This window comes from Ctenopharyngodon idella, chromosome 1 (assembly GCF_019924925.1).
Source record: "Ctenopharyngodon idella isolate HZGC_01 chromosome 1, HZGC01, whole genome shotgun sequence".
NCBI classification, from domain to species: Eukaryota; Metazoa; Chordata; class Actinopteri; order Cypriniformes; family Xenocyprididae; genus Ctenopharyngodon; species Ctenopharyngodon idella.
In genome coordinates, this window is record NC_067220.1 from 26,334,741 (window position 1) to 26,349,000 (window position 14,260).

The following is a 14,260-nucleotide window of genomic DNA, read 5'->3' on the forward strand; positions in this document are numbered from 1 at the left end:
TTAATGAAGCTCACATTCAAGTGTTGATAAAAAAGATGCATGAAGCTAGAATAAAACATTTTTGTTTGTTTGTTTAAAAGCAGAGGCTCTGTTCTGTTTTTTGATATATTGCATTTATATATATATATATATATATATATATTTATATATATATATATATATTGATACAACTAGATGCTCTGGGGGCCATGAAATTTTTATGAAAATGATCAAAAACGCTCACTGAAAAAAATGAATCGAGGTTATAAGTGTAACTTTTTTTTTATTTTTTACAAATAAATCTTTGTTTGTTAATTTACTTGGATAACTTGAGTAGCTCTTAATTTGGATTTGTAGCAAAAACATATTTTGTATAATTATATATTGCATGTCTTATCCTGAGTAATCTAGGCAAGGCTTAAACGTGCATTTCCAACATTTACTTAAAATATTCACTGCTTGATTTGGCTGATGCATTGAACCCTTGGTGGGTGGCAACTTGAAAAAAAAATGGCAGGGAAAGAGTTAATATGTAAATAAAAGCCTAAATTAAATCTTTTCATATAAAGTGATCATGTCAAGTCACATTTATTTATATAGTGATGTATCCACCTTTTTCCTATGCCCCATGGCACATTCACAATCACTATGCTGTATGTTTTTTTTTTTTGGGGGGGGGGGGGGGGGGGGGGGGGGGGGGGCGGGGGGGTACAATGAAATGGCATTATTCAACTCAACCTTCAACCATAGAACATTAAAAGGAAATTTAAAAGTGTAAAAGCATTAAAAATTTACTACAACAGACCATGACACACTTCTAATAGCGAAAAGAAGTGAAAAGGGGAGACAATTACATTTTAAAGCAACCATGTAAAAAAAAAAACCTGGAAAGAGACGTGAGGATTTGGAGAGAAAAGTGAGAGATTCTTAGTGCATTCCTTTGAATTATTCATGGGATATATCGTAAATTAAACCGGGAAAGCAGACCATAAATGTGCAGTTTGTTGTCATTTTGCATACTGTTACAGTGAAATACAAAAAAAAAAAGAAAATGATCAGGAAGAAATGAATGCAGCGACTGAAAAGAGCTCTTGCCACAGATATGCTTATGATACCATATCACCTTAAAATTCCAAATGTTACATTATTCTTCTGATGTCTGAAAATAAAACCTAAAGGAAAATTGACAGCTCACTCAGTCAAACTGGCTGATAAGGATTATTTGTAGCCAACCTTATTACAGTATTTTAAATTATTCGTTTCAGTCTGTTTGAGTGGAAGTTCCCCAAACCAGAAGTGCCACCCATAATTCAAAGTGCAGTAGATGGATACAATACAGACTGTTTCAAAGCAGTTTTACAGTAATAATCAGGAAAATAGTGTTAATGTTGCAAAATTATGAAAATAATTCCATTTCAGCTGTAAAGCAGCTCTACAGAAGAATATGGTGTCATTATTCAGCTCATTTAGTTGTTGTTGATTCAGTTAACTGTTACAGCCTGAGCCTCATGGTGGGGGCTGTATTTGTGTTTTGTGACGTTATATGTTTTTGTGTTCTGATTTGTTTTTCTTTTCTTTGAGTGTCGTTAGGTTCCGCCCCTGTCCACCTGTTCCCTGTTGCTCTAATGGCGCTCCTGATTGTGATATTTCTTTGATGTTCACTTTTTTATTGCTGTTGATCGAATATGTATATGTTTGCCTTTCCTTTTACATGTGAAGTTTATGGTGAAGTCATTTTTGGTATGGTTAAGTTGAATGCTTATTTTATTTGTCATTTTTCGCCCCTTTGTTTGGATATTTAAGATGTGAGTTTGAGGGCATTTGTCAGTCTGGTCCTTAATAAATGCTGTTTGAGATATTGCACCTTGCTCTATGTGTCCTTCTTATGTTGCTTACCCCTTTTAAAATGAAATGTTCATAAGTTAAGTTCATAAGTTAAGAAACAAAATTAATTCAACAATAAAGCAGCTCTACAGAAGATAACAGTGTCATTATTCAGCTCAGGTCAGTTCAGTGTTGATTCAGTTCAGTTCAATAACAGTCCAAAGTTCATCAATTATAAAACAAGTTCAATTAAGCTATAAGCAGCTCTACAGAAGGTAAGGGTCACTATTTAGCTCAAATCAGTCAGTGTCGCTTGCTTCATGTGGATTACTTTAAGATATCTTTGTGAACATTTTGAAACCTGAACATTTTGGTGGAATGGACAGAAATCTCTCAGGTTTCATTAAAAATATGTTCATTTGAGTTTTAAAGACGTACGATTTTGGTAAACCAGTCTATAAATGATTTGTTTATGTATCAGACTGATACAGTTCTCGAGTTCATCTCACTGATTCAATGATCTGCTGTACAGTAGCTCACTGCTTTACTTTCAGTGTATAATGAGTTTTTTGGGGAAAAAAATGATAAAAATCCATCTCAGAAGACTGAAATTTTAATGATTTTCGACTTTTTTAATGTATGTTTTATCTTTGATTAATATATTGTGTTACGCCCATGTCACAGAAAGCTTTGTTCTTAAACACATAAGTGTTTTATGATTTGACATCTCTAGATTTACAGTAATCCAAACATTTGTTTTTCACCTCCATCTGCCATGCGATTGGTGAGATGGGGGTCAGCAGTCCCCAATGGCATGTCATTTTCTGTTATTCTGTTACAGAAGTCTTGTTTTTAAAGACGTTTTGAGAAGGGAGAGAGAGGGGAAAAGAGAATCCACTTAGAAGCCAGCCTTCACAAATCAGACTGCAGTACTAGATTCTCTGACAGCCAGACAGTGCTAATGACGACCTGGTTTCCTATGCCTCCTGTTCTCTTTTTCAACACACACACACACACACACACACACACACACACACACACACACACACACGCACACGCACACGCACAGACTCGTGGATGCTCTGGCATCTTCCTTTCCCTTTCCTCAACAGCAGGCTGTGCTGTGGGCTATGTAGGGCAAAATAAATGAGCAAAGTCTATTCTTATAGTGCCGTGGAGTCCTTTGCCCACCCCTTGCCCTGCCCACTGTGCTCCTTTGCTCTTAACTCGCTTCATATACAGTGTGATACAATCATTTTGTCACAGTAATGCTGCAGTAGGTGTATTGGGTTAGCTGATCAAAGATAGATCATAAAGCAACAATGTTTTTATGAGGTCTGCATGACCTGGTTGTGCCTCTGTGTATGTCACTAAGGCAGCACAAGCAACCAAGCTGTTGTGAGACAGATTAATTAATCTTAAACAGGTGTGATATGCAGCCCTCCCATCTGCTGGTCACTGTGAGTACTGCACAATTGATTGATGGGGATACTGGTGTAAGTCCTTTGCTATAATTTGTCACTGCATTATATATCAAATAAAAAAATGTCACTTGTTATGGCACTGTGGTGACAATAATGTCAGTAACTCTGACAAGAGTGTGGTAAAAACTCTGGGATTGTAAATGTAGGTCTTTCACTGTATAAATAATGTGTGAAATCCAACCCACGGCATCTCTGTTTGAAAGTTTAATGGTTTACATTCATTCACTTTCTTTGTTTCTTTCTTTCTTTCTCGCTCTCTGCAGATTGTCTACAAGCCCTGGCTCTGTGCTCAGTATTTCCAGAGCCCTCAGTCAGGCTGCAGTCATAAGATTCCCTGTGAGCAGTACTGTCTTGAGGTCCAGCAGAGGTGTCCGTTCATATTGCCTGACAATGATGACCTTATACATGGTGGCACTCCCAGTTTTATATGTACAGGTTAGTATGCAAGTATTTGAGAACTCACTAAAGTACAGCCAATCCTACAAAAAAATGTTTTAAACCTAGTAAAAAATGAACCATTAAAATATCTAATTCTTGTATGAGTATCGAATGAGTAAAATACTTGAATCAGTAAAATAAGATCTGTAAAGTAAACATAAATAGTAAATAAAGTCACAAGTAGCTTTGTAAGAATTTCAATTTTCAAGATTTTCAAATCCACATAAAATTATTTGCAGAGTACCATCAATTTTCTGCAGCATTCTTAATTGGGGGTGGTTGGAGTACACTACCAACCATAATTAATAGCATCAATAGAGCAAATAAATAAATAAATAAATAAACTCATCAAGGAGCTCAGAAGCAGCAAGATCAGCTGCAAGTGCAACCCAAGTTTGTTAAAAAAAAAAAAGATAATTAAAAAGCATGTTATTGTTCCATAGACCAAAGCTACTTTTAAGGTTTTAAACAACATTTTCCAGCAAAATTTCAGCACATCTTTAAAGGAAATCCGTAAAATACTGGATTGAAACACATGCTAAGTGGATTATCGTACAGTTTTTTAGTGACATCTATTGGACAATTGGTGAAACTGTCAGGCCTTCACTCACAAACAAAACAAAACAAAACAAAACAAAACACTCAATAAGCAATATTAGTGGTAATTTAACCCAACATTTAACCTCTTAACATGCAAAGATCGCCGGCAGCCCCAAATTATTGTTGTTCAATATTCATTGCACGTTAAAACATCACACTCTTACTTGATCTGGACAAACTGAGTATCATTAGAAAGATTTAAGTCTCACCTAACACCAAAAATGTTGCTCGATTTCTCACTTAAATGATTACATTTACAATTTACATTTTTCAATGTAAAATTGTTTGTTCAGATAACTCAATTTTGAAAGTTGGGACAACATTTAGACAACTTGAGAATCTGTATTCTTGTTTAGTTCACTCAAGATAATAAAGTGACTTATCCTACTAAATAACCTTTGTTCAAGCTATTTTTATATTTGTTAGAAGAACATTTTGCTGATACCTCATGTATTAATTCCAAGTTGCAAAATGTTCTTCTAACAAATGTAAAAAAAAAAAAAAAAAAAAAAAAGCTTGAACAAATTGCTCAGAACAAATAATTTTACATTGAGCAATGTTGTGCCAGTTCCCAGCATGCATTGCAGTTTGAAAAAAATTATGTGGTAACTAATATTAAAAATATATATATATTTTTTTGCATTATCTAGTTTATGCTGCTGCTGCTGCTGCTGTTGTCACTGTTATTTAGCTGTCATATAGAGTTTACTGAATTACAGTTGTTGATCATCACCTGCATGTTTGAGATTTGTGTGTTGAAATAAAATATGCATCTCGTTGCAACTTTTGTATGCAATATATTGAGAAAGGCCTGGCTGCAGATTTGCACTTGCGCTCTCAATCACCTGCGCTTCCCTTTGCAAGTGCATTTGCAATCACCGCCTGCATTCTCCGCAGCCTGCAACTTACTTACACTCGATATAATAAATCGAAAAAATATTGCCAACAGGGCCAAGAAGCTGAGATGGTTAAATTATTCAGAGTAATTTAGCACTGTAACAAGACTGAAACGTTTTTGTTTTCAAAGATATTGCCAGGGTAAAATGGGTAAAATGTTTGCCTCTAGTTTTAAATGGCCAACAATGTTCATATCATGTAGTTAGCTTTGAAAATCAAACATGGCGATAAAAAAACAAGGGCTGTTTCTCAATATGCGTTCTTATGTGATCTTGCATCCTTGTGTTCTCATACTATGTCATCAATGGTCAAATTTCAATTCCGACCCTGTGTCCCAATGTTCCAATACTATCCATCCTAAATACTATGTGAGATTAGAATAAGTGTGTCCCAAAGCACGGTATCTTGAAAAGAGTATGCCAAAAGTCCCCGGATGGTCTACTATTTCCGGTAGATTTTCGAAGTGCGGAACCGTGCTCTAACAGTTAATATTGCCCACAACCCATTGCGCTTTTGTTGGTGGATTCAGTTCAGAATTACAACCACGAAATAAAAAGTAAAAAACAAACTACAAATATGTGCACAAACAACGGTTAAGTAGATAGGTTTAGATAAAAGGGTCTGAGTGATCAATAATCAACATTTAACATGATAAAAAATATTTATTTAATGTTATCCGTCTTAAATTTCATCTGCAACAACAATGTGAACTTTTACAAAGATCTGTTTGACCATCAACTTTTAAATGCATCATTATGCAAAAATATGAGGCCAGTTTTCATTGACAGGATGCACGTCTGTTAAAGACGCAATTTTATGACGTGATAGTATGTCCCAGAGCTTGTCTACTTTTCTGCTACACACTCAAAAGTATTTACTTTTTCTTCACATAAAGAGTACATACTTTTAGGGCATAGTATAAGTAGGTGAATTGGGACGCAGCACAATAATCAAAAACTCAAGTACAGAGGACACATGAAAGTGTGTTCTTGATGTTGAGGATGCTTTGGATGCAGACTTAAATCAAACCATTAGAAATGCCAAAAGTCATTGCAGTCGGACAACGTACGGAAGCCTGTAAGTTTTTAACTTGTTCTTACTCAAGAGATTACCGATGGAAGCTTGCAAATGTGTGAAGGTTTGTGAGAGTAAACATTTATCGTAATTGCCATCATTTTAATAAAGTTATAAAGACATGCCAAATAAATATATGTATTATAAAGAAAGCCTGTAGTTCTTTTTATTGGCATATTTAAAATAATCATAGGTAGGTAACATTAAATAGTCTATACATACTCATTTATACATCAATATGCTGTAAAATAAAAATATATAAAATAACATAAAATTAATGCAAGTAAATCTTTTAATAATTTATAACATCTGTAATATATGTTTTATCTATTGTCTGTTGGATGGTGCTGTTCCACTACTTAAAGGGATAGTTCACCCAAAAATGAAAATTATCCCATGATTTACTCACCCTCATGCCATCCTAGGTGTATATGACTATCTTCTTTTAGACAAACACAGTCAGAGATATATTTAAAAATATCCTTAGTCCTCCAAGGTTTAATGGTTGTGAATGGGGGGCCGTGTTTTGAAGCCAAAAAAAAAAAATGCACCCATCCATAAAAAAGTAATCCATACGACTCCAGTGGGTTAATAAAGGCCTTCTAAAGCGAAATGATGTGTTTTTGTAAGAAAAATATCCATATTTAAAACTTTATAAATTCAAATAACTAGCTTCCGGTGGACGACCGTATGCTGACTTGCGCCAAATGAGTAATCCTCTGACACGATGTATGACGCAGGATGTAGGAGTATTGTAAGCTTAGATGCCTCTCGCGGTTCAAACAAATAGGGCTGTGCAACAAATTTAAGAAAATCTTCTGACATTTCTCTTTAAAATTGATTATTTTAGACTTATAATCCATGACCGGTGATTTGTTTTGCTTTATCCTCTATGCCTCCGTGTTCGTCATTACGTTGTGCAGCAGGTCTAAGAATACTCTTCCCCCGCAAATCGACTTGGGCATTCTGTGTACGGTCATCCACTGGAAGCTAGTTGTTTGAATTTATGAAGTTTTAAATATGGATATTTTTCTTACAAAAATGCATCGCTTCGCTTCAGAAGGCCTTTATTAACCCCCATATGGATTACATTTTTTTATGGATGAATGCATTATTTTGGCTTCAAAACGCAGCCGCCCATTCACAAACATTATAAACCTTGGAGGACTAAGGATATTTTTAAATGTATCTCTGATTATGTTCGTCTAAAAGAAGATAGTCATATACACCTAGGATGGCTAGAGGGTGAGTAAATCATGGGATAATTTTCATTTTTTTTTCATATGCGTTTTTCATATGCGTTCTGTGTCCTTCTGAGTTTGTTCTTTCAAGGTAGCCTAGCAAGAACGGTCTTTACAAGAATGCAAGTCCGTTCTTTGTATTCCTGTAATCGAGAAACAGCCAAGGATTGTAGCTGCTTGCGTTGCTAAATCAAATGCTAAACATTCTTTAGTTGCCTTGACAAAAATGTTTAAAGGGGCTCTATGTAAGTTTTTGACTGTACTAAATCATAAAAATACCATAATATGTTTGTAGATATTGATTAAACATGCTCAGTTCACATACTCGTTTCTCTGAAAACCATTGCTACAGCCAGTTATTTTACTTTGAAATTTGCGTTCCGTGTCGGAATTTCTGTTTTTGTTTCCGTCTGTGCAAAACCGCACATTGCTAATTTACCCAATAGTATTTCTCCACCCCGAGTTGCCAGTTGGCGGAAAACACATGCAGCGAATTGCAGCCATGGAAGCCAGCGAACAAACTGGGTCAGAGATCACAGCATCCATCTAAAATCTCTATGAACGGGAGCATATTAAAACGCGATATCAACTCATCATAAATCAATAAATCAACTAATTATCTTACAGTGTGTAAGTCACCTCGCCTTCCAATGTCGCTCCTGTTGCTGGTCTTTAAACTGGCAACCCACAAGAGCGTCGATCCTGAGGAGGAGGGGGCGGGGTGAACAGTATTTTGAATTTGAACTGCAGTACCCATTTTAACCACTAGCTGTCATTCTTACATAGAGCCCCTTTAAGTTCAAAAGACTACCTGTTAAAGACATGCACTACATAACCACATAACAATCTGGTGACCACTTCATGCACATCACTCTAATCCATAACACTCATAATAATATCAATTGTTGTAATCCAATAAATACAATTTAATAATAATAGTAATAAACGTAATTTACATGTAATAATATATTACCGGTGACACAGTGTTGTATTCTGTGGTTAAACCAAAGACAAACGCCTACAAATAGTTGTCAGCATTAAACTAGCCTCCATTTTTTAATTCATGATGAAACAGCCAAATGCTTTTCAAAGCATGTACAAACCCTTTACATGGTGAAGTCTTTGAACTGCATTATAAAAACCTGCTTTAATTTTTTTTAGTGTATGCTGAACCAGTTAGCTCCTAAAAACTTTTCACAAACCTTTTAAAACATGATGGAACAATGAAATGTCTTTAACAACATCCATATGACTAACTACTTTATTTTAATGCAAGATAGAGGCTGTTATAAAATTTGATGAATATTCAGTTCATTAAAAAAAATATCGGTAGCACTTTATTTTACAGTCCTGTTTCACATGTGCATACTATGTACTTATTGTAGTAATTACAATAACTGGGCAATAACTAGGTAGTAGCCCTGAACCTACCCCTAAAACTAATCTTAACCCATGTAGTTACCTTGTAAGTACACTGTAAGTACATTGAAAGTGCACATACTGTAAAAAAAAAAAGTCTTTGAAGTAATCATTTTAGTGCAACTTTTTTCATAAATACAGTCAGATATGCATATTGCTATATCATACAATGTCATACAAATCAAAACATGTCTGTTTTTGCATACACCCCAGGGCTTTCAGAGAAATTAGACATCAACCAGGAGCCAGAGTGCTGTGATGTGCGGTGGGACCAGAAGTCCAACAACCGTTCCCGCGGCACTTTAAAAAGAACTCACCCTTCCTGCCAGCACACATCCGTGACCTCCTCGGGGACTCCACGGCTCGGGCAGGGCCGACTGAAACTTTGCTTGCTGGTCCTAGTTCTTCTCCACACTGTGGCTACCATGACAGCCAATCAGAACTCGACCTGCCTGAACGCCATCTTTCCACTGGATGACAACGCCCCCAGAGAAGAGTGATTGGACAAGGCTGGGCTGGACAACTCTTGCGTATGCGCATGCTCCAACACATCTCGCTTCGGGCTTGTCAGTAAAGAAGCCCCTCACTCAGAGAGAAGCTGAGTGTACCGGGTCTAAGTGAGGCTAACAGTCTCAACCAGAGAACACTTAACCGCACTTGTCATCAGCACCTTGTGGGGTTTGGGGAAAATAGCGAACGGAACACAGGAATAGTAGCAGACAAAAGATGAGGGTAATAGGAAGAGTCAGAACACGCCCCCACAGAGACTTCTCACTCTCTTCTGGAACACACATTGTGGCACACGCGCACACACACACACACGCGCACGCACACGCACACACACACACACACACACACACACACACACACATGTCATTTCACTTTGCACTAGGAGATTATCTGACTTTTCCCTTTTAGTTTCAGCTGTTATTTTCACTTCAAGATGGTTTTGACTTCTGTTCAGTGGTTTCAGAGCAACCTGAAAAGTGACTTGGGTGTCCATGTTTCTGTCAAATTCTCCATTTATATGTTGTGTGCCAGTCTTTTGTGTATTTTGAGAGTGAGAGTCATATCACAAAGTCATCATCACCGCATCATTTGGACAGGCTACAGGTAGAAGATTTACGTCTCTCTTTAAAATCCGTACATTATTTTTTTTTCATCCTGTATAAAATGAAATAATAAAAAGTACTATTTTGAAACTAGATGTACTTAAAGCCAAATCTTAGCAGAGCCTCAAAATCAAAGCAGCACTTCTGTTCCAACAGAACCATTGGCATCTCATCTAACCACCTCACATTATCTCATCTAGCCATCTCACATTATTTTAGAAATTGATGATTATTCGTCTACTATATGCCAAATCCTCATGCTTGGTGCAGTTTGCTGTTTCTAAAGTCTCAGCTACCACGTTATGAGAAAGATCTATTTATTCTAAGGTCTTCATCACCATATCATACAGTACATGACTTACTATTGGGACTATTGACTGACATATTGGGACACTCAGTTAAATACACATATCCTATAGCAGGTCAAAACAAACCAATTAACAGGGCTTTGTTACACAACTGTAAAGAAAGAGGATTATAAGTATTGTCATATATATTACGCTTTTATTATGCACTTTATTCATTTAATAATGTGCTAAAACCCTTCAGCCTTTCTGCATTAATTGCATCTCAGATGTTCTGTGAAAGCATAATTTTTTTAGTGTGTGGTCCACATAATCCTTAGCAGCAACAATGTTTATATCTTTATTCATTACATGACATTATCTGAATGCATTTACATTACGCCATGCATTTAACCTAATTGTATGTGAAGCTGGTTTAACTAAGGTTAACGACTACAGTTCATGTGCGAATGGAATTGAAATAGCTGAACAGAATGTGCTGTTCCATCATTATCATACACAATTACACTGTAATTTTACCATAATTTCCCTGTCAAAAATATCTATCTATTGTGTAAAGGGCTTAGCAAATAGTAGTGTGTGGTGAAGGAGTTAAGGGCTTACTCTACATTTCTCCTTCTGTGTGGTTGTTGTCTTCAGTGTTTGAGTGTAATGGCTAATAGGGATTATGTGCTGTTTTGCCTTTGTCAGGACCTTATTTTCTGACTATCCTCTTATACACCTGTGCATCAAACATTCCTTTGGTCATTATTTCCTTGTGTGTTTACAGAGTAAATTCACTAGCATTAAAAGAATCCTTGTAAAGTTGGGTTAGGGTTAGGTTAGAGTTAGAATTACAAAGAGCAGAGACATGCAGAATGGCTGGTGACATTGGCCCAAATGCTCTATTTTGGACAATTCTTAGTGTTTTAGAAAACTACCAGTAAATGCCTCTATTGGGATACTATTAAGATTAACATTTATTTGGGGGGCAGTTTTTGTAGTATATGGGCTAATTCAAGAAGTATCAATACGTAATATTAGATAATAACTTCATTAAACAGGAAAATAAAAATGGCAGAACCTCTGAAGTCACACAGAGATGTCTCGTAAAACGTAGAGCAACACAAGCTAGCACTGTTTTGTATACAGGACAAGTGCTTGTTCTCTGTTTTTGAGCCATTGTCCACCAAAATGGTTCTGTGTATCTCTGCTTCAAAGTAATTAACTATGCAGGTGATTAAATGCTCTTGATTTTACTTGATAAATTCTCTGTCAGTGTTATTTAGTTGTTTCTGAGAATCTTTGTCTCTTTATTCCACATAATTTTGTTATGTATTGTCCCTGAATATGGCCTTTATCCACTGTTTTCACCATCAGATGGTGTGCAATGCTAACGTAAAGGATGTCAATTTTTCCCAGATGATTTTGTTAAATTGTAGTGATCATTCTATGGAAATATTATGCCTTCACCCAGTGTGATAGATATATGCCATACATACAAAGAACAGCATGCCAAAGTTTTGCATAACTTTCATTTTTCTTTTATTCAATTTTACCACATTAGTCACTTGAGTGATGAAAAAATGAGCACCATTGACTTCAAAAGCGTATATAGACTTTCCCAGTATAATAACACAATGACAATATCTGTCACACTAAGTGAAGGCAACACCAACTCCTAAAAGATTATTATTTTTACACTGCTATATAAAGGCAACACACAGCAACAGACTTATGACTGAAAATTGGGTCTTATAGACTGACAGAACAGATGGCTTAACAGTGCTAAAATTTGAATTTTGAGAAAGCAACGAAACAAATTCAGTTTAAATTTATGTCAAATCAATTAAAATTAAATAATAAAAATGAAGCCATTTTTTCTCAGTTTCAGTGTTGCTGTAGTTGTGCCTTTGTGTGTTTGTATTATGAGATCAAGTGAAGATATCAGGCAGAGAATGATCACAGATCATCAAGAGACTGAAAATGTGTGAATGTCCAGCTTGGAAGAGCTGCATAGAACATATTGTAGTCCATCTGATGCTGTAGGGCATCTGTTAATTACCAACCTGTTTCATGCTGACTTCATAATCAGAGATTTCCTTTTTCTAAGTAATGTATTCTCCATTACTGTGATGTTTTCCATTGTAACGTCAAAGACTGCTCACATATAATCTAAACCTGAATCTGGCCTTCCTGTATCCAGTTTACCGTCTACCATCAGTCAGTATTTCCCAGATATCCCACTTTTTTAATCACTGGTTCCCCATGATATTCCTATAAATTTAATTCCCTCATGTCATAAATCACATGTCTGATCCTCATCTCATCTATGTCTACTGTAAATCCTCTGTTGTTTTATACAGATTGTAAGATTTATTTGAATGTAGCCTGTCCTCTTTGAGGTTTATCTGTGCTTTAATTATTGTTTCTGTTGTTTAGACACTATCATGTTTAAAATATTTTAATCACTGTTCAACACTTGTCAAAAAAGTGTGACTTACACAGATGAATGCTCTCCTCCTCTGGAAAGGTTGCAACTGGAACCTGTGGTTTACAGAGTTTCAACACTAGCAAAGAAACTGACAGACATACAGTATATAGAAATAACAGTTATTATTACAGTGTCATATTGTCATACAATAGATGCTTTAGTTCAGCAATTCTCTTTGATTTTTTTTTTACACAAAGACTTTGATTAATATTTATAAATCAGTCTCACTGGTCATAACCTTTTTTGAAGGTAAGATGAAAATACTGCTACATTTATTAAAGTTCTGTTCTAAGGGAAAATAAATAGAGATATAAACTATTACGAAACTGCTGTCTGGTCTTTTAAAGCCTATCTGCCTAATGTAAACTGCTTATGATAAGAGAAAGCATGCAAATGCTTAATGTAATATCACTTTTTTTTTTTTTTTTTTTTTTGAATCAACTCATTTAGGATTAAAAGTGCAGTACAGTGATGTTCCTTATACACAGTTGCTGAACATAACACATTTCAGACTGTGCTTGTATGAGAGCTAAAAGAAATGATTTAAAAAAACTAAGTCACTGCATTAGAGTTACTCTAGTGCCACCATTCCCCAGTAAATATGAACAAAAATACTGTCTCATGACTTCAGAATAGTTCCAGGCTTAGTTTACTTCAGATGTATCAAGAATTATGATAACATAAAACAATCTTTATTTTATTTTACCTCACAAATCTTAAAAACAACAACATTTGAATTGCATTTAAAACTTCTAGGTTAATGACATCACTTTTTTTAAAAAGATAAAAGTCAGGTTTTCATGTGCTTAAAACTAAATATGTCATGGTGAGAGTTAATTAATTATTATTTAAGATATTCCAGTCAAAGATACTGGTAAGTATTTGGGTTTTTATTAACAAAACAAACAAACAAAACGCTTATTTTTTTCTGGCTGGATTTTGAAAACCCATAACATCTTTAAACTTTTCTTTTATCCAAAGCTGTAAGATCGTATCACCTTGTGTATCCGTCACATTCTCTTTTAGTGAATGATTGTACAGCCAAATGAGAATTCTCTTAGGCTTTACTTGAAAAAAAAATAAAAATAAAAAATAGACCCCATTAAAAGCAGTGATTTCCAATAGCAGAAGAGATGGTATAAACACTTTTCAAATAAACTGGCTTAAAAGATGTCTGATAAATTCAAATGCTGTATGTTTTTTATTTTTATTTTTTATCACTTTTTATTTTCTTTTTTTTTAAAGATATTATTATTATATCTTTAAAAAAAAAAAAAAAAAAAAGAAAAGAAAAGAAAAGAAAAGAAAAGAAAAACTGATAATATTCCTAATAAGCTGCCGGTTATAATATCTAATTTTCAGCAGAAGGCTCTTCTTGCTTGGAAGTTGTTACATTCACAATTTTTCACCACAC

The 14,260-nt window shown here is 35.2% G+C and overlaps 1 protein-coding gene across 1 annotated transcript in view; it reads left to right on the forward strand.

Moving 5' to 3' along the window:
• Positions 1–13,164, forward strand: part of nalf1a (NALCN channel auxiliary factor 1a) — a 73,102-nt gene extending 59,938 nt beyond the window's left edge. The window contains exons 2-3 of the mRNA XM_051887877.1: positions 3,551–3,722; positions 9,170–13,164. Of these exons, the coding sequence (XP_051743837.1) occupies positions 3,551–3,722; positions 9,170–9,456 (459 nt within the window). The 3' untranslated portion in view covers positions 9,457–13,164. The remainder of the gene's footprint in view (positions 1–3,550; positions 3,723–9,169) is intronic.
• The last annotated feature ends 1,096 nt before the right edge of the window (positions 13,165–14,260 follow it).